This window comes from Zalophus californianus, chromosome 11 (genome assembly GCF_009762305.2).
Source record: "Zalophus californianus isolate mZalCal1 chromosome 11, mZalCal1.pri.v2, whole genome shotgun sequence".
In the NCBI taxonomy this organism is placed as follows: domain Eukaryota; kingdom Metazoa; phylum Chordata; class Mammalia; order Carnivora; family Otariidae; genus Zalophus; species Zalophus californianus.
Window position 1 is genome coordinate 65,178,109 of NC_045605.1, and position 20,529 is coordinate 65,198,637.

At 40.3% G+C, this 20,529-nt stretch overlaps 1 protein-coding gene and 1 long non-coding RNA gene across 4 annotated transcripts in view; one reads left to right on the plus strand and one right to left on the minus strand.

Moving 5' to 3' along the window:
• SBF2 (SET binding factor 2) overlaps nt 1–20,529 on the minus strand; it is a 474,770-nt gene that overhangs the window by 5,724 nt on the left and 448,517 nt on the right. For all 3 annotated transcript variants that reach the window (XM_035722821.1, XM_035722820.1, XM_035722819.1), the window contains 5 exons: nt 7,564–7,690; nt 4,559–4,686; nt 3,106–3,339; nt 1,955–2,059; nt 169–362 (listed from right to left, as the gene is read on the minus strand). In XM_035722821.1, coding sequence (XP_035578714.1) covers nt 169–362; nt 1,955–2,059; nt 3,106–3,339; nt 4,559–4,686; nt 7,564–7,690 — 788 coding nt within the window. The remainder of the gene's footprint in view (nt 1–168; nt 363–1,954; nt 2,060–3,105; nt 3,340–4,558; nt 4,687–7,563; nt 7,691–20,529) is intronic.
• On the plus strand, nt 6,282–20,523 carry LOC118356076. Its single transcript, XR_004819414.1, has 3 exons — nt 6,282–6,407; nt 10,305–10,421; nt 20,382–20,523. It is a non-coding gene; the product is annotated as an uncharacterized LOC118356076 (long non-coding RNA).

Sequence of the window (20,529 nt, forward strand, 5' to 3'; positions counted from 1 at the left end):
ACCTCTTGACATTATTTTAGTTGTAACTTTGATTTCTCCTCTTCAAAGAGCCATCTAACACATTTACAACAACAGAGACAAAGCATGAAGGCAAATCCATTTAAGGTTACAGAAGGCTGCCCAGGCCAGGCGCAGCTTCCTGCAGGGCGGGCGGCGCGGTGGGCCCACCTGTTCTCGTCGTTCTTGGACGCGTACTGGCTGTAGAGCGTGGCTGCTCGCCGGTCCACGCCATTGGACGGGCACGCGCGGGCGCTGTGCTCCCGCCCCGCGCCGCTGTCTGGGAGGGGCGGCAGAGACCGCTTCTGACAGGAGGGCAGGTTGGGAGACACAATTCCTGGGGAGCCTGAAGGGTGTCTCTGCAGCTGAAAAAGAACCAAGATGGTAATTTTGAATTTTAACGTTAAAAAAAAAAGAGCTAGGAAAGCTTTATGAAGATTTTATTGAGCAACTCATCCAATAATTTCATTTCTAAAAATTTCTCTCAAGGAGAAAACTGGAGCACTAAATAAAACATACGTACAAAGATGTTTATCCTGGAGTTGTTTATAATAGTAAAAAACCAGAAACAACGTAAATGTCTGTCATTAGGGGACTGGTTAAAAAAAAGGTATTTCCATAGAATGGAATTTTATGACAGGCATTAAAACTGCTGTGCTCACTTATAGAGAGTGACAAAGGAAGGTCACGTATGCCTCATTTTTTTTTAAATATTTTATTTATTTGAGAGATAGAGTGAGAGAGAGAGAAAGCATGAGAGGGGGAGGGTCAGAGGGAGAAGCAGACTCCCTGCTCCCCCAGGACCCCGGGATCATGACCTGAGCCAAAGGCAGACGCTTAATGGACTGAGCCACCCAGGCGCCCCACAAAGCTGGTTTTAAAACAATATATATAGTAAATCCCCTTTTTGTGTGTTTGGAATGATACAAGTTTGACAGCTTGTGGTTTATTTCTAGGCTATAAATTGTAGGTGATTTTTATCCTCTGTTTATTGTGTATTGTCTTATTTAAAGAATAAATATATCTCACTCTCATAATCGGAAAAAAATATCAAGAAACGGTTTTATTTTTCTGAGAAGTAAAGCAGTCAGACATCGCCCGCCGGTGGTCTGTCTGACAACAGTTCCCTGAGCTGCCATCTGGAGGCCACAGCTAGTGCCTGGAGGGTCCCTTCTCGGCAGCCCGGCGGCTTTCTTCTGTCCCCCACTCTCCTTGTCCCTCTGTGACATCTGAAGTCCTCTTCACAACACTCACAGCTGTCCTGACTTCCCTTCTGTTGCATCTGGAGCCAGTCTGATGTGGATCTGATGGTGGCTGCCTCAAGTACGAGGTGTGTGATCTCTGTGCCTGTCTCCTTGCCTGTGAGCAGGGACGCCCCCCCTCACCGTGGGCTGTGGGGGATGCTAAAGTGGGGGGGGGGGGCTCAGCATGGCCTCTTGCACATATTACAGGCCTGATAAAAGTTTAAGTCAAAAACGGAAGAGGGGGTATGAAAAAGAGAAAACAGTGTTTTTAAAATACTGTTATGATAAATGTTTCTTAATTCAGAAACAGAAAAGGGGGTGTGAGCAACAGAAAGTAGCATAATCTGTCTTTTAAAAATATTTTCTCTTCTCTATTTCTCTGAAGGGAAGATGGTCCTGGTGTTCCCTTCCCTACTCATATGGTAGAAAATCAGCTGAAACCACAGAGGCACAGATAGAAAAGAACCCAGTAATTTTCCCTGGATGCGGGGCCCTGAAACACAAGTCTTATGTCACTGTGGTAAAGTGAGACACTCAGGAAGTATTCAGTCATTTGGAACCTTCTGCCCTGGACCTCCAGGGCATGACCCCTCCCTTTCCATCCCTCCCTCTGGCCATAAACCCACCTGGGTTACCTGTGGCAGTGGGCCCCACCTGACCTAGCACCCTCAAAAAGCTCAGAAGTAGCTCCTCACAGGATTTTATCAACTCACACGGTCTGCTCTGGGTTCTTCCTTAAGGTCCGCTGTTACTCTTTCCCACAGTTGCTGCCACTTCTCAGGGGTTTGGTTCAATTTGTGCTCCAATCTTTCAATTTCCTGCAAAGCAATTAAAATGAGTTTTCTGACATTAAGTATTTCATAGAAATCAGAATGTGCCCCAGAGCCAAATCTCCTTGTATTGGGCCTGATGAACATCATGGCCAGAAGGCAGCTAAAGTCGGTGGCCTCAGAAGTCTCCCAAGCCAGGGACAGTGGTGGGAGCTCTAGCTGGTATGACGTACTGTGGCAAAGGTGATTTATTAGGATCTGTAATCAGGCCCTTTGTACAGAATAGCTTAAATAAAGAGAAAATATGTATCCCAAACACCTTGACCTTTGGCCACCCCACAGGAAATCTGATGGCCACAGCAAAAGGGCTGGTGTTCAAACCCTAATAGCTGAGGTAGAGGTCTGTCTTTGACAGAGGAACCCCCAACTCTGATGATTTAAAACCAGATGTGGAAAGAATGAATCAAGAAATGCCCAAGGAATGGACTTTGCTTTGGAGAGGGAAGCTGGAGAGCAGAGTAGCTGCCCCTGTGACAGCACCTTCACTGCAGCATGCGTACCCCCCCATCCCCCGGTCAGAAGAATGGACAAAGACTCTTCAGGAACTGCTGGGCCCAGAGCAGGGCTCAAACCTTTCTTCGGGGCTGCTGCTCTCATCAGGGTGGCCACTGCTGGGGCAGCTTCACTCCAGAATATTCCCTGGAGAAGACGATTGGCAGTACTCCCATCACGCCATCAACCACCCACACTTCTGACCAGAGGAAGTAAAGCACCCACAAAAGCCATAACCCAGGCCTGACTCAGGCTGCTGGGCAGCTAAAACAGCTGGGAAGCTGCAAATTGCTCCATTTGCTTGATTGCTTCCTCATAATGCTGGAAAACTTACTTTTTTGGACTCTTTTCCAGTAGTTGAGCCTGGTACCCCGCTGCTGCTGGGGAGCAAATTTGGTTTCCTCACTCTCCTGTGGCACCACATATAACACTGGCCCAGAGTGAGGAGAGCCATGTCTAGAAGTCTGCGAGCCAGTTCTAACTTAGCCTGGTTCCTGAGGCCTCGGGTGCCCTACGTGCATGTCTCCATAGGCCTGACTTACACTGAAAAGCCTGGTGAGTGCATCGGGCTGAGCACAGCTGACGTCATCATAGCATGGCCACACTGTTCTCCTTTGGCTCTGGAGCCCAGCTCCTCCGGCCACTTCAGAGTCCTCAGAGGGGAACTGCTTGGGGGTCAGCATCATCCAGTCATATGAAGGCCCTGTGGAAAGGGTCTCCTCTATGTAGTAATCCCATTTCTTGAGGCTGGAGACATTTACATTGGGCTTCAGGGCCTGTTCAAAGAGAATTCTGAAATATAGTTTCATCTTGACTTCAAAGTACCTCAAGTTTATATGCAGGCCGGTCCCTAACATTTGCAAGGTCCAGGGCAAGAGCATGAATGGATGTTCTAATACCACATGTCTAAATATTTAAATGTTATACATCAAGATAAACTATTAAATAAAATATGTCTCTCCTCCCACCTTGATAAACAGAACTTCCTAATGACCTGGAAGACCAAGCTCAAAACAAGATATCATGGACTCCTTGGAATTCTACACCAGAAAGTGGTGGCACTGGGGAAGCTAGTCCCAGCTCCCAGTCCTCGGCCTAAGTCCCTGCTCCTCTCACTTTGGCTCTGTCCTATATTCTGAAGGTCTTTTATGAATGTGCATATATACCCCAGTCCACAAAGCTAAACTCTGTCTACTCCCTGCCAAACAGTTATTTCTTAGGCATCCTTGGGGCTGAGGGGCACATGCACTGGCTTGGGAGACAGACTGGAAGTAGTCTTGTGAATAACTTGGATTTGGGTTAAGAAATTTTGGGGTACCAGAGCATGGTTTAGATAAAGAAGGGGTATCTAAGCACAAACACTTGGTTTCTTGTGCTCTGCACCTTCTGAGGAGGGGTTGCTGGAGAAAGGCCAGAGTGGGGTCCTAATGTATGGAGCCAAGGATAGGGCCTTCTTGCCCCGGAGGAAGGTGGTACTGCTCATCACACCAGTCCGTCCCATCCCAGAGCTTACTTCATATAGATGTGCATCAGAGAGCATGGTTGCCCCTGAGATGTCATGCTTCTTGGGCTGCGCTCCAAACATCCCTGCTTCCCAAAGGGTTCTTCCATGGCTTTGGTATAAATGGACTTAAAGAAATCTTTCCCAAAGTATTTTAGATTTTTTTTCAGCTTAGATAACCAGTTGAGGCTTCAAGTTTTGTTTGGTCTTCCATCCCATGGAAAGTTGCCTCACTTTGACTTTCTTTAAGTAACCCCTTCTAGATTTGGGGGTCCAGCTCCTAATTTTTGTGGTCAAGAATACGATGAACAGTCTCCATTCCATCATAACCCAAACCCATGGTGTATCAAACTTTTAAATAGCCTCTGGTATTTTAAACAGCTTCCTAGTCCAATGTTTATAAAAAGCTTAAACAGCTTATATATACTTAAAAGTAAGGAAAACTTTAACACTAAATATTCAGAAAATGAAACATAAATACTTTCTTACTGTACCTCTATTTCCACTGGTGAATATAAATAATTAAAGAAAATGGGGCTCCTCTTGTGCATTCTATCAATACACTCCCAAATACAAATTCCTTTTTTGGCATGCTTGTCTCCTTTATCCTCAAACAAAGTTCCTGTAAGTCCAAAAAAAAAAAAAAATCAATAAAACAAAAGTCAAATAAATCAACAGTCTGTCTAAAACTATGATGTGGGTGCCTAGGTGACTTAGTTGGTTAAGCGACTGCCTTCGGCTCAGGTCATGATCCTGGAGTCCCGGGATCGAGTCCCACATCGGGCTCCCTGCTCGGCAGGGAGTCTGCTTCTCCCTCTGACTCTCTTCCCTCTCGTGCTATCTCTCATTCTCTCTCTCTCAGATAAATAAATAAAATCTTTAAAAAAAAATAAAACTATGATGCATGTAGCAGATGAAAAGTAAAATCTATCTTATGGCTCTCAAAACAGCAATGTACGTGCAGAAACCTTAGGAGGTAACTGCAAAGCTAAAGAGAGGAATGAACTTCTCAGCTATAGGGAAACAAATCCAAATGGAAGGAAAACATCTGATAAGGTTTTCCCAAGTATTTAGCAGTTCATCATGACCTTCTTCTAATCCACATTCTACATTTAGATCTAGATTCACAGAGCTCCACGCCAGAAGTCATTCTACACATTTTTCCCAAGAAAAGGGAAGGACTTCGAGTTGATGTGATGAAGCCCAGTTAAAAATGTAATTTTAGGTTTCTTTTTCCAGTCTTCGGCTGTTCATTATGAAGCTGTTTAAAGTTTCTTTGTTCAGTAGTTTATATATACTGCAAATCATGGTCATGGAGACTTTGGAGGATAGAGGGTGTGGTCTGTATCTTTGGGTGACTTGACCAAAGCCAAATGTAGAGGGGGGTACTTCAGGCCTTTTCTGATCCTATCCTTGTACCTATCAAATAGTCAATTTGCCACTCACATGGGCTCACTTTGGTTTTAATAGAGAAGATGTGTAAGGGTGAGGAAGGAGAGTATTTCTTCAAAGGGCCAAGGGTGCCTCTCTTAGCAGTGCTGTCTTGCTTTGAATGAAATGACTCAGTCAAAAGTCAACAAACATTTTACCAGTTGATCAGAAAAGAATGTTTCAAGCCCAAGGCTGCACAAAATCCTACAAAGAGGCCCCCAAGACTAAGTACTGTTTCTTGTTTACCTTTTAACTGCAGAGTCCAGTGTGGTAGTTCTCAACCCTGGCCACAGATCAGGAAAATCAAGGGCTTTAAAAAATCCCAATGCTTAGGTCTTGCCTCAGACCAATTAAATCAGAATCTCTGAGGATGGGTCCCAGATACTAGTTATTTTAAAAGTTCTCTAAGTGGGGGCACCTGGGTGGCTCAGTGGTTGGGCATCTGCCTTTGGCTCGGGTCATGATCCCAGGGTCCTGGGATTGAGCCCTGCATCAGGCTCCCTGCTCTGCAGGAAGCCTGCTTCTCCCTCTCCCACTCCCCCTGCTTGTGTTCCCTCTCTCACTGTGTCTCTCTGTCAAATAAATAAAATCTTAAAAAAAAAAGATTTAAAAGTTCTCCAAGTGACTCTAATGTCCAATGTAATCAGTTCTCCTTAATGTTTTCCCAACACACAGTGCTTAAGAAATTAAAGTTTCTGATTATGACATGTGGAATGACAATTCTATGAGTCAACAAAGGTCTGGAGTATAAATAAGAACCAGTGCTGTCTCCTTTACCAAAAGTATGAAATATCATGCTAGACCATTTAATAGCATACACCGGAAAGCAACATTTTTTGATTTCATATTTTAAACTGAGAACATCAGTAAATATTTTCAGCCACTAGAAGAGTTCTCTTTATGAATATCCAGGTACATATATTGAAAATAGATTTTTTTCTTTACTGTCTTCTTAACAAGATCTTGTGTATTATCCCTTCCCCTCTTAAAAAAACAACAAAAGTAAGAATGTAAAATCCCTGTGGGGAATGTTTCCACAGGGGCTGACTTTCAAAATCTACTCTTTTTAAAAAAATAAATAAATAAAATTCAATGAGTGATTATTAAAAGCTAGAAACTGCTAAGAAATTTATAAATATTTCCTCATGTGATCATCATGGCCAAAGGGGTGGGTGCTATTACTGTCCTCATTTTATTTTTTATTTTTTTAAAGATTTTATTTATTTATTTGAGAGAGAGAGAGAGAGAGAGAGAGAAACAGCATGAGAGGGGAGAAGGTCAGAGGGAGAAGCAGGCTCTCCGCTGAGCCGGGAGCATGATGTGGGACTCGATCCCAGGACTCCGGGATCATGACCCGAGCCGAAGGCAGTCGCCTAACCGAGCCACCCAGGCGCCCACTGTCCTCATTTTAGAGATGAGGACGCTGAGGAAACTCAGAGAGGCACTGAACTTGTCCAAAGTCCTCAGCTGGTACTAGGAATGCTGGAATTGAACCCTGGTCTATTTGCTCTGGAGCCCATGGCCTTTCCTGCTATTCAAACTGCCTCCAAGGGCCGGCACTTTTCCTACCAGAGTGAGTGTACCAGGGATGGTAAAACTAAGTCAAATGTTTCTCTTCAGTGATACCACTTTGGGATGTTAACATAGTAAGCAAATTTCACCCTTCTACGGTGCTACTGGGACAACCACCTGCAGTCCCTAAGAGCACAGCACATAATTGGAGAAGGTGGGCACTCATTCATATCTATTCTACTTTTATTTATTTATTTTTAGAGATTTTATTTATTTGACAGAGAGAGAGAGAGAGACAGCCAGAGAGGGAACACAAGCAGAGGGAGTGGGAGAGGGAGAAGCAGGCTTCCCACAAAGCAGGGAGCCCGATGCGGGGCTCGATCCCAGGACCCTGAGACCATGACCTGAGCCACCCAGGCGCCCCATCTATTCTACTTTTATAGTTCAGGGTAATACCCTAAAATGGCCTTGCCATACTTGGGGGTAGATTAGAGTTTTTAATTAAAAACACACAAAACTAACAAAAAAGATGGAACAAGGGAGTGCAAACACATACCATGCTCTAATCTTTCATAGTCTGAATCCAGGAGAAATGTTTTAAAGCGATTAGACACATAGTGGAAAGCCAAAAACTTTAAGTAACAGAGATTGAATTCAAATTCCGTTGGATATTGGTTGTGAACCTGAAACACACAAGACAGAAGAGTAAGAATCAAACTTAACAGAAACTGGATGCCATGCCACTGAATGGTGACCTGAAATTGACCACGTGGTCAATCAACTGAAACCCTACCACGAGTGGAGTGGGAAGGGAACCAGCCTTTTTGAGCGCCTACTACATGCCAGACACCATGCTAGGGGTTTTTATAAACATAATTTCATTTAATCTCCATAACAACATTGCAAGATAGGCATCATTCTTTCCTGGCTTTCCTGAGATATGACTGACATATAACATGGTCAATTTAAGGTATACAACATGATGATTTGATACACATTATCTATTATGAAATGATTACAATAGGATTAGTTAACACTTCTACCACCTCACATAATTAGCTTCTTTCTTAGTGAGAACATTTAAGATACAGTATCTTAGCAACTTTCAAGCATATAATACAGTATTGTTAACTTCAGTCATCATGCTGCACATCGGGTTCCCAGAACTTAACCCTCTTATAACTGGAAGTTTCTACCCCTTGACCAGTATCTCCACATTTCCTCCAACCCCCAGCCTCTGGCAACCACCATTCTACTGTCTTTATGAGTTTGGCTTTTTTAGATTCCACATATAAATGAGATCATACTGAATTTATTCTTCTCTGAATTATTTCACTTAGCATAATGCCCTCAAGGTCCAGCCACGTTGTTGCAAATGGCAAGATTTCCTTTTTTTTTTTTTCCTCATGGCTGAATAATATTCCATTGTTTATATATCTAACATTTTCTTTGTCCATTCATCTGTAGGTGGACACTTAGGTTGTTTCCATATGTTGGCTAGTGTGAATAATGCTGCAGTGAGTACAGGAGTACACTTATCTCTTTGAGATACCAAATTTACTCCCTTGGATAAATATCCAGAAGTGGGATTGCTGGATCATAAGGTCATTGTTTTTAATTTTTTGAGGAACTACTTTTCTACAGTGGCTACACCAATCTACATTCCCACCAACTAGGCACAAGGGCTCCCTTTTCTCTATATCTTGACAACACTTATTACCTCTTGTCTTCATGATACTAGCCATCCTAATAGGCGCGTGGTGATATCTTGCTGTGGTTTTGATTATGCATTTCCCTGATATTAGTGATGTTGAGCACCTTCTCATAATACTTATAGGCTTCTGTATGTCTTCTTTGGCAAAATCCCTATTCAGATCCTCTGAAGATAAGCATTATTATTCCCACGCCCCCCTCCTTTAGAAATGAAGAAGCTGAGGGTGAGTAAGATTAAGTAATTTCCCAAGGTCATTTGACAGTAGTCAGTGAGACCAAATTTGAACCCAGGGTCTATGCCTCATTCAGTGCTTTATACTGTGCTAGGGACTCAACAGACATATCATAAATCATAACTTGCTTTTCAGGCACTTGTGGTGTAAACAGTGTGTAATAAAACAAGAAAAGTTGTACAGAGAAGTTTGTCAGTGAAAGGAATGCGAAGAGCAGGTGGTGGTTTAGAGGACAGCAAGAGATCTTTTCGTGGGGCGCCTGGGTGGCTCAGTTATTAAGCGTCTGCCTTTGGCTCAGGTCATGATCCCAGGGTCCTGGGATTGAGCCCCGCATCAGGCTCCCTGCTCTGCAGGAAGCCTGCTTCTCCCTCTCCCACTCCCCCTGCTTGTGTTCCCTCTCTTGCTGTGTCTCTCTGTCAAATAAATAAATAAAATCTTAAAAAAAAAAAGATCTTTTTGGGACAAAAGAAATATATGGCTGTCTGAAGACAATGCAGAAGCCAGTAGAGACAGAACAAATTGTGGCAAAAGAGCTGATAACTAAGAGAGCAAGGCCCCGGGGAAAGCAAGAATGAATGAGGCTAAGGGCTCAGATACAGGGAACAGCTTTGGAAATTAGGAGAGATAGAAGAGTAGATTAGAAGAAAGAGATGTTCAAGTGCCAAGGGAAGGGGGAAGGGCTTATGCCTTTTAATTTAATTTTTCATCATTAAATTAGGCAGTGAGGTCACTGGATGTAGGAATAAGGATGAAGGCATGATGTGGGAGAGAGGGAGAAGGCAGAGCTTGGAATGGTCACTGAGCTGTAGCATACTTTAAACAGGCTGTATGCAGACTCTATGGAGCCATCTTATGTTGGCAGAAGGTAGGCTGATGACCTTGTGACACTCCAGTCCACCCAGAGCAATCTCACCTCTATATTGCTCAATCTCTCATGACCATTAGAGAATTTTGTTTGGTTGAGATAAGTTCCAATCATAATTATATTTGCTTAAAAGCTGTTTCAAATGAACATGTTAGGCAGGCTGTCTAGAAGCCAGCTTTTCTCTCCATGTTTAATTTGGCAACGTAGGCCCACATTTGGTCAGCCAAAGTGAGCAGGCATGTGTGTAATAGATTGATGTTACAGCCTGATAGATCAGTGAGAATTTAAAGTCATGATCTGGGTATCATTGATTTATCAAAGCTTATCATCTGGTTAGAAACCTAGTTTTCTGTGATTAAAGGTTTTTTCCCCCTATAACATTTTCTTACTGGCTTTTTAAATGAACTAAAATTTTAGCTCAAAAGTAATATAAAATAAAGAGGATCTTAGGAAAATATATTAAAAGAGAGTATGACTCTCATTCAGTAGGCTTGTATATTGTGGAGCTGCTTCCCTGCTCTCAGCCACTTCCTGTTGCATCGGATCTCCAGAAGACTACAGAGCTTTCCATGGGACAACTGTGACATGGCCCTGAATAGCCAGGTAGTGTGCCCTATTCCAGCGTTTTAGAACTGCATGCTCCCTAGTCTGAGCTCCTGGTTCGGAATCAATGGCAACACCCAACAGCCAGTGTCACATGATAGAGAGGGGGTGACTCAGATTGTGGGTGGTAGGACAGAAGGAGACAGGCCCAGGATGGAACTTGGTTCCCTTCCATCTGAGAGTCTCAGGGAGGAGGAATCTGCAATGTGCTCAAGGAGAGTGAGCTCCAAGAACAACTTTGCCCCAACAGACGTTGGAATAAACCTTGTTAGTCACAGGGAAGAAGAGTTCAGGGCTATTTCTATGGACCCAGTCCATAATAGGTTCTAAAAATTTTTTTAAAAACTTTTATCAAACAAAGCTCCAAATAACAAAACCATTCTCTCAATGACTATTCTCCCTAGAAACCACTGCCTCATACATATCTTTATCTTTCCTTGATTATTCTGATACTTAATATGCTTAAGTATATAATTTTGAAGACCCACTTATGAGGTAAAGTAGAATGGAAATAATGAATATGACCTTAAGTTGAACTTACAGGTATTTCAGGGAGATCATATGCTAGGACTAGAAGCAAAACTCTACAAGTGGAAAAATACTTTCATAGCCCACTGTACTGAGTGACTGGCCTCACCACAAATCCTGGACCCTACAATTATGTTAGCAAGGTTAGACACTTCCCAAGGCCCCTGGCACTCACCCTGCTTGAATTGGAATTGGTGCTTAGATAGCATCACGGTGTCAGTGCTCAGGGGCAAGGGCACCTACTGGTGCTAACTGTTTGAGGCCAAAGACAATCTGCCCCCAAACTGGGGTTAATTGTTAGGTCTTTTGGAAATAGAAAAGAAGATATAGAGCAACTTTTTTTTTCATTCTTTAGCCACAGTTTAAGAAACAAGCATGTGAGGATTTCTTCCACGGGGAAAAAAAACCAGATTGACTTGAATGCTGGGTTGATTAATACATAGATAGCCACATTTGGAATCTGACATTAAGAAACATGGGAAAAATGTCTATTTAGATCCTCTGCCCATTTTTAAATTTTTTTTTCATCATTGAGTTGTAGGAACTCTATCTATTGTGGATATGAACCCCTTATCAGATAGAAGATTTCAAAATATCATCTCCCATTCAGTAGGTTGCCCTCTCATTTTGATGTTTCCTTCATTGTGCAGAAGAAGCTTTTTGGTTTGATGTAGTCCCATTTGTTTATTTTTGCTTTTGCTTCCCTTGCCTTTGGAGTCTTCTAGGAATTTTATAGTTTTAGGTCTTAAATTCAAGTCTTTAATCCATTTTGAGTTAATTTTTGTATATGGTGTAAGATAGTGGTCTAGTTTCATTCTTTTTCATGTAGTTGTCCAGTTTTTCCATTTGCTGAAGACTGTCCTTTCTCCATTTTCTGTTCTTGGCTCCTTTGTTGTAAATTAATTGTCCATATATGTGTGGGTTTATTTCTGGGCTCTCAATTCTGTTTTCTGAAATGTCTTTTTACCATAATGAGAAACAAAGACCCGGTTGTATTTGCATGACAAAATATGGTGCTTGATTTCCAGTAAAAAAGAAAAATTATACTTTCTCCACTTAGTCCTATCTCCCAGAGACTCAGTTTGTCTAGTTCACTGGCTTTTTTTCCTCCTTGTCAATGGGACACCTAGGTTCTTCTGCTGTAAAATACCACAGTGGTCTCCAAAAAGCACAATCCACATGCTTCCTTCCCCTTCTGTTAAGTATCGCTTTATCCTGTTTTTATTTTTTTAATTTTTAATTTTTATTTTTGTAAAGATTTTATTTGTTTTTGTGCACGCAAAAGAGAGAGAGGGAGAACGAGTGAGCACGCACAGGAGCAGGAATGGTGGGAGTTGTGGGGGAGGGGCAGGGGGAGAGGGAGAGGGAGAAGCAGATTCCCCGCTGAGCAGGGAGCCCAACACTGGGCTCAATCCCTGGACCCTGAGATCATGACCTGAGCCAAAGGCAGATGCTTAACTGACAGCCACCCAGGGGCCCCAAGAATTCTTGAATTCTTCTGGATACAAGCCCTTTAAGCAGATACATGATTTGTCTTTTCATTTTATTAACAGGGATTTTTAAAGAACAAAAGTTTTACATTTTGACAAGGTCTAATTTATGAATTTGTTCTTTTAATAAATCATGCTTTTGGTGTTGAATGTAAGATACCCTTGCCTAACCCAAGGTCACAAAAATTTCTTCCTATGTTTTGTTCCAGAAGTTGTATAATGTTAGGTCTTACATTTAGGTCTATGATCCCTTTTGAATTAACTTTTATATTGGTGCTAGATTTGGATCAAAGTTTTTTGTTTGTTTGTTTTTGCATCTGGAAATCCAATTGTCTCACACTATTTGTTGAAAAGACTATCCTTTCTCTACCAATTGCTTTTGTACCTTCATTGAAAGTCAGTTTTCCACATATCACATATAGTGTGGGACTATTTCTGGACTTTACTCTGTTCCACTGACCTATCTTTATACCAATTATCACACAATCTTGATTACTGTAGCTTTATAATAAAATCAGATAGTGCCAGTCTTCCAATTTTGTTCTTTTTCAAAGTTGTTTTGGCTATTCTAGATTCTTTGCATTTCCATATGGATTTTAGAATGAGCTTGCCAATTTCTACAAAACAGCCTCCTGGGAGTTTGATTGTGATCTGGGGAAAATGACATTTCAACAATACTGAATCCTCTGACCCATAAAACAAGAGGTATTTCTTGATTTATTTAGGCCTTTAATTTCTCTCAGTAATGTTTTATAGCTTTCAGTTTCTAGGCTTTTAACATATTGTTAGATTTCATGTTTTTTGATACTATTGTAAAGATAATAATTTTTACATTTTAATTTTCCAATAATTCATTGCTAGTATGTGGAAATACTAGTGATTTTTGTATATTGATCAGGTATTCTGTAGCCTTGCTAAATTCACTTATTCTAGTAGTTTTTTGTAGATTCCATAGACAACCATGTTGCGTGTGAAAAGATAATTTCACTTCTTTTCTAATGTGGATGTCTTTATTATCATTATTTTCTTGCCTAATTGCACGGCTAGGACCTTTATTTAGTACAATGTTGAATAGAAGTGGTGAAGTAGACATCCACATCTTGTTCCTGATCTTAAGGGAAAAGCATTTAGTCTTTCACTATTAAGTATGATGTTAGCTATAGGTTCTTAAAAAATAGATACTATCTAGAGTTTGAGGAAGTTCCCTTCTATTTCTAGCTTCCTGAACATTTTTATAAGGAATGGATGTTATATTTTCTCAAATGGTTTTTTGCATCTATTGGGATGACCATATGGTTTTTCTTTTTTAAAAAGTTTCTTAATATGGTGAATTATTTTGACTGATTTTTTTTTTTTAAGATTTTATTTATTTGGGGCGCCTGGGTGGCTCAGTTGGTTAAGTGACTGCCTTCGGCTCAGGTCATGATCCTGGAGTCCCAGGATCGAGTCCCACATCGGGCTTCCTGCTCAGCAGGGAGTCTGCTTCTCCCTCTGACCCTCTTCCCTCTCGTGCTTTCTATCTCATTCTCTCTCTCTCTGAGATAAATAAATAAAATCTTTTAAAAAAAGATTTTATTTATTTGACAGAGAAAGACACAGCGAGACAGGGAACACAAGCAGAGGGAGTGGGAGAGGGAGACGCAGGCCCCCCGTGGAGCAGTGAGCCAGATGCAGGGCTCGATCCCAGGACCCTGCGATCATGACCTGAGCCGAAGGCAGACGCTTAAATGACTGAGCCACCCAGGCGCCCCTATTTTGACTGATTTTGAATGTGTAACCAACTGTGCATTCCTGGGATAAATGCCACTTGACCATGGCATATTATCTTTTAAATATATTGTTGGATTTGATTTGCTAAAATTTTGTTTAGAAAATTTGAATGTGTGATCATCACAGATACTGGTCTATAGTTTTCTTTTGTTGTCTTTGTCAGGCCAGGGTAATGCTGGTCTCATAGACTGAGGTGAGAAGTATTCCCTTTGCTTCAATTTTCTGGAAGAGTTTTTGTAGAATTGCTATTATTTCTTTCTAAATACTTGGCAAAATTAACCAGTGAAGCTACACGGGTCTGAAGTTTTCAGTGTGGAAAGACTTTAACTACAATTTCTATTTCCTTAATAGACACAGGCTTATTCAAATTATGTATTTCTTCCTGAGTGAGTGTGGTAGGTTGTGTCTTTCAAGGAATTTGTCCATTTCATCTAAATTGTTGATTTTATTGGTACAAAATTGTTCATAATATTCCCTTATGGTCCTTTTAATATCTGTAGAATCTGTAGTGATGTCATCTTTCTCATTTCTATTATTGGTATTTTGCATCTTTCTTTGATCAGTCTGGCTAGAAGTTTATCAATTCTATCGATCTTTTTAAAGAACAGCATTTGGTTTCATTATTTTTCTTTATTGTTGGCCACAAGATTTTCGAGGCCTAAAGGCAAATCTGCTTCAGATACATTTAGCCTTATTTTATTATGTAGAATTGGAAATAATAGGCCTCTCAGCCTATAAATTAATTCTATATGAGCATTTCCCCAAATATGTTGATGAGTAGAGTTTTAGGCCTTTCTCAGGCATCATCTGGCTTCTGTTGTCCAAAATAATTTTATACTTATCTTGATGGAAGATAAAAATATACAGACTTAAAAGACGAAGATATGTGAGGTATTTTAGTTTTGTTTTCCATTATGGAGTGAAACCTGCCAATTTCACTTATTTATAAGAAGAGAATTTGAAATGGAATTTGGAGAAACATGAATTTATAGGGTCTTATTTTTTGCCCATGTGTCACTAAGTACTTTATAAAATTTAAAGGCCCATAAAATAAGCTATGACTCAAATCCCAGGAAAGATCAATGTTTTGGGAATAAAATATAGTAAGTTAACACTGGATTTTGCTTTCAAGAATTAGAAATGTTAAGCTACAAGAGACCCTATATAGAATGGTATCAACATTGGAAAAATTGTGGGTATGATAGATACACCCTAGAAAAATAGGTAATTAATGTAGGTTTTTGTTATTTCAAGATAAAGATTTAACAAACATTAACTGTGCAGTTTCTACTGTGCCAATCACTTTACATAAGATCTGTAATCCTTCTGATAGCTATCTATCCATGTATCTATCTAGAAACCAAAGCACAGAGAGCTTAAATAATTTGTGAAAGATCAAAAATTAGTAAGTAAGACTGATATGTAAACGCAGATTTATTTTATGCGCTCAGAATATTAAGAACTTTAATGTAAAATTGCTTTGATATAAAACAGCTTGGATTATATCAATTTCTGCCAGTTTTCAAATGAATGGGAAGCGGGCAGACACCAGAAACTTTGAATATACCATTACTCCATTACCTGCGGTTATTTTGCCAATATTAATGGCATAATAAATTTTAGAGTAACCAAACCGTGTGAGGGCTGCTTGGCTCCTCATACATGTGCTCACAAGGAAAGTTCATATCTTCAAGGGGCAAATATTTTTTCTTTTTGTAATAGGACCTAGCATAGTGCTGGCGTATGGTAACTGTGAGGAGAACCGTATCACACAGCCAGACCAAAGCGAGTCAACTTGAAACAACCTGAATAAACTTCAAAAGCAAAGTTATAACTGTTGTTTTTCTCAAAGTAGGAAATAATGAAAAAGTTCTAAGAAACGCTCAAAGATTTACTCTAATGTTGGAATAGAGGAGATGCTTTCCTATACTTCATGTTTTCGTTCATATTATACATATCTATTCCCTTGGTATTATATTTTAAAAATAAATTTTAGGTAAAAATTTCATTTTTGTATTTTGGATGTATTTCTTTTTGAATTTGGTTCAACTATTTTAAGAAAAGGAAGCATCCTGTAATGATATCATTTGAACTAAGCCAATTTTTCTAGAAGCAACAAAAAATTTGCCAGATGTTGCTATTATGAAACAGTGATCTAGCATTTATAATTCATCTGACACCTGGATATACTGGCGTAAACAATGGCTTTTTATATGATGAGGCAGTTCTAATTTAAGATCAGTGCTTCATCTGTTTTCTTTGTAACTCCACTAGTACTAATGGACAAGTCTAGGCAAATTTCCATAGACTGTCTTTTGGCATTCAGCATGTTAGAAATGGTTAAAAAGCAGTGAACACATTCCACCTGGGAGTTTCGCTTGCTGCTGCGTAATTTTGCACTTTTTTTTTTTTTTTTAAATGTTGTTGGGCCTGGCTCTGTTTTGTGCCCCTGAGAGACTGAGGACAGCAGTAATTCGAATTGTCTGGCAAACACTGGAGTCATGTAAAGCACTAGTGTTCATTTGAAAGGTATTCAAAGAAGGCGTTTTCTAATGCCTAAAACTAGTAATGTAGGAGATGATGAAACACTACCTTATAATTAAGTCAGCAAGAGTCAGAAGCACTATTTGTTAACTACAGTCCTCTATAGTCTTCTGTTTTTGAATGAATAAACAATCCCTTTTCAGCACAAAGTAATTTGCTTCACCAAAGCTGATACCTATCATAGCCAAGCATCCTTTAAATACTGCAATTAAGGTCATATGCTTGCTTTGCCATGACTTGCCTCCGCTCAGGTTATTATGTGTGAGGGTACTAAGGCAAAAGAGGGTTAAGGCAAATTTTTAAAAATTCATATTTTAATTAAAAAAATTTTAATGTTGGGGCACCTGGGTGACTCAGTTAGGTGTCCAACTGTTGATTTTGGCTCAGGTCATGATCTCAGAGTTGTGAGATCGAGCCCTGCATCAGGCTCCATGCTCAGTGGGGAGTCTGCTTCTCTCTCTCTCTCTTTCTCTCTCCCTCTGGTCCTCCCCCTACTCGCACTCTCTCTCTTCCTAAAATAAATAAATCTTTTTACAAAAATATCTTATTCATTTATATGTGAGAGAGAGAGAGAACACAAGCAGGGGGAGCGGCAGGCAGAGGGAGAAGCAGACTCCCTGCTGAGCAGGGAGTCCGATGCGCGATCCCAGGACTGGGATCATGACCTGAGCCGAAGGCAGACGCTTAACTGACTGAGCCACCCCGGTGTCCCAATAAAAAAATCTTTAAAAAAAATCTATAAAAAATTTTAATGTGGTACAATCAGATTTAAATTAATACTAAAGAAGTCTTTAGGCCCTGAACAATATTATCTTCTACAGTTTGTGAAGCATTCATCTACAAATAACTGAGTTATAACTAAAGCTCAATTTATATAGATCATTTGAATTTTAACTCATCATTTAAAATAAAAAGCTCCTGGAAATCAAACATACATCCTAAGATGTTTTAGATAACATATCATTTTAGCATCTATTGTAATGTATTCTAAAGACAACAGGAATATAATTTGTACTTCACTTTTGTTTATATTATTTTGTTTACACCACTTAAGGGGTACTCACACAATACAGGTTATTTTTATTCTTTCCAATTCTAGACTACTCACACTCCTTCCTACCCCAACAATAAAATATAAGTGTTCCATATCAAGTAATTATTATTATACTTGGGGTAGAATAATGTTCTCATTTTTGAGGACAATATGTCTTCTATGAGAACCTCCCATCTCTTACTAACTGTGAGTGCATTCTTTTGCTGATTCTCATGTTTAGGGATGCAGAATTCTGCAAGTTGAACATGGATGTTTAACATATTTAATAGTGCATTTAACTTAAGCCAAATTAGGCCATACATACTCAGCCCCCTGCAACTCTTCCTTAATTAAAGGAAAGGAATTTTTATAAGGCAAAAAACCTAAAAGGAGGTGGGGAGAATGGGAAGGGAGACAGTAGCAGGTCAAGAAAATTCAGTACACTTATGAACGAAGGAAAATAGAAGGAAGAATAGCAATAAGTGATAGAAGATGAGAAGCTACATTGGGATGCTTGTAGGATGAAAATGATTTGAGAAGGTAACAGCTTGCCCTTTAAACCCAGAAAGGCTCAGGACTCAGAGGCCCAAGAGCTGAGTAACATATATGGGGGTGAAATGGGAGCCAAAAATCAGGACTAGGTGTAAGTCTATAGAGGAAGTGGTGAGATATCCAGCATCCTTTCCTACCCCATGTAGTCATGTGATTGCCTCCTTGAAAGCAAGGGATTAGAAGTTTGTCCTCTGGAAAAAAACAAACTTGATGAGCTCTGGACTTGGGAACGGCAGGAACAACTGGGTTAGTGATGAGGCTTGAAACTGAAAATAGCATAGAAAAAGAAAAAATCTGCACACTTAAGAGGGATCTCCCTGGACCTATTTGCTGCCCTATTTCTAAAGAGCAAGCAGCCAGGCTTTTAAGTATTTTCTGGGCAGCAGACTGACAAATTTTTCTCTGGAGAAACTAGATAGCTGCTCTTTTCTTTTTCTGGAACTCCAGTTAACTGAGATGCTGGACTTACTAATTAAAATTCTGTTTTTCCAGTTCATTGATATACAATTTACATATAGTAAAATTTCTCTATTTACAGCATACAGGCTGACTGATTACAGTTTTGCCTTTTGTAGAATTTTCTATAAATGAAATTGTATAGTTTGTAGTTGCTTTTACCTGCCTCCCCAAATCTCTGCCAGTTATACTGAGAAATAATTGACATACATCACTGTGTAAGTTTAAGGTAGACAGCCTAGTGCATTTGGTAAGCAATATAAGGTAATAAGCAAGATAATAAGAAGTGCTTTCATGAAGAACTCATATGCTTTCACCTATCTAGATGTGAGAAAAAGATGCTTGCTCCTCTCCCTGGTCTCAGCTAAGCTTTCTGTTTCAGACACAATGGGCTCCAAATGTCTCCCTCATCTATCTGCCAAAAGGAGTATGAAATAAAAAGGCTCATATTCAAATAGTAAACAAATACACCATTTGCTGCAAAGATTTAAAATGTAAGCTCAACCTTGTAACCAGCTTCTCCAGATGCTGCTCAGACAGAATTCATTGAAATCATTCAATAGATCTTTTCTTTAAGAAGCTCATTAGAGCAATCAAAAATAACCACCAGAGTGTGTGTATGTGGGGAATGGGGTGCGGGTGGGGGTATGGAAAGTCACTGCTAATGGGCATAGAGTTTCTTTTTGGAGTGGTAACATGTTCTAAAATTGATTGTGGCAATTACACAACTCTGTGAGTATACTAAAAACTACTGAATTGTATACATTTTAAATAAGTTAAAATTTATGCTGATCAAATGATTGACAGGATAAAAAACCAAACCAAAACAAAACCCATACACCAACCTGGCCTCTTTAGAAGACCTAATTTCAGTTCTGGCTCCTGAAAACATTTCCACCTCTCCTTCCAATAGATACCTGAGGCCAATCTATTTCAAGGAGGCGCACTGTTCTGACAAATATGTTTGACATGCCAGAACCCATTCATTGTTGTGGTGCAGATGAAACAAAGCTGGAAATTTCAACCTTGCTTTTCTTAGGCCAATTTAGCAAACTCAGTGCCCTGCAATTCTGAAGCCCAATTCTGATTTAGACCCCATTAGGAAGTTTATACCTGATGTGCCTGAGATGAGGGTAGGAGGGAGCCTAGAGCATTCGAATCTCCCTAACCCCCTGCTCCCACTGGGTCTGACTGGATTATATACCTGGGTTTCTGTCTAGTCTCTTGATTAGCCCTGATTAGGTCACTGAGTAGAATCAAGCCAGTGTTCTCAATCTCCAGGCTTGCTCGATTGGGCCCTGATTCTTTCTCAGGGGTTAGGCTCTACCTTCTATGTTGCTAGGCACAAACTAAGGTCCTCCCAAACTGGGAAGACCACCTGCTAGATTTCAGGCCCTGCCATCATCTAGAGATTTTTGCTGTTCTACCATAGATCAAACCTTCCTGGACAACAAACCCAAGTGTGCCCCTCTTCTTGGGAGATGATAATTTAGAATGCTGGCCACTTCACATGGGGGCCAGCCCAATTGACAACTCAGCTCTCCTAGTTTCAGAAACCAACTAGTTCTTTTTCTTCTCTATTCCCAGGAATCCACTGCTAAGATTTCAGCAAGTCTTATGGCTGAGTCCATCAGAGTCATGACATGAAGATACCAGTCACAGCACTGCAATGTGCAATAAATGCTAGTTCTTTTCTTTCCTTCATATCAAGTCAATTTAAGTTTGCTCTACTTAC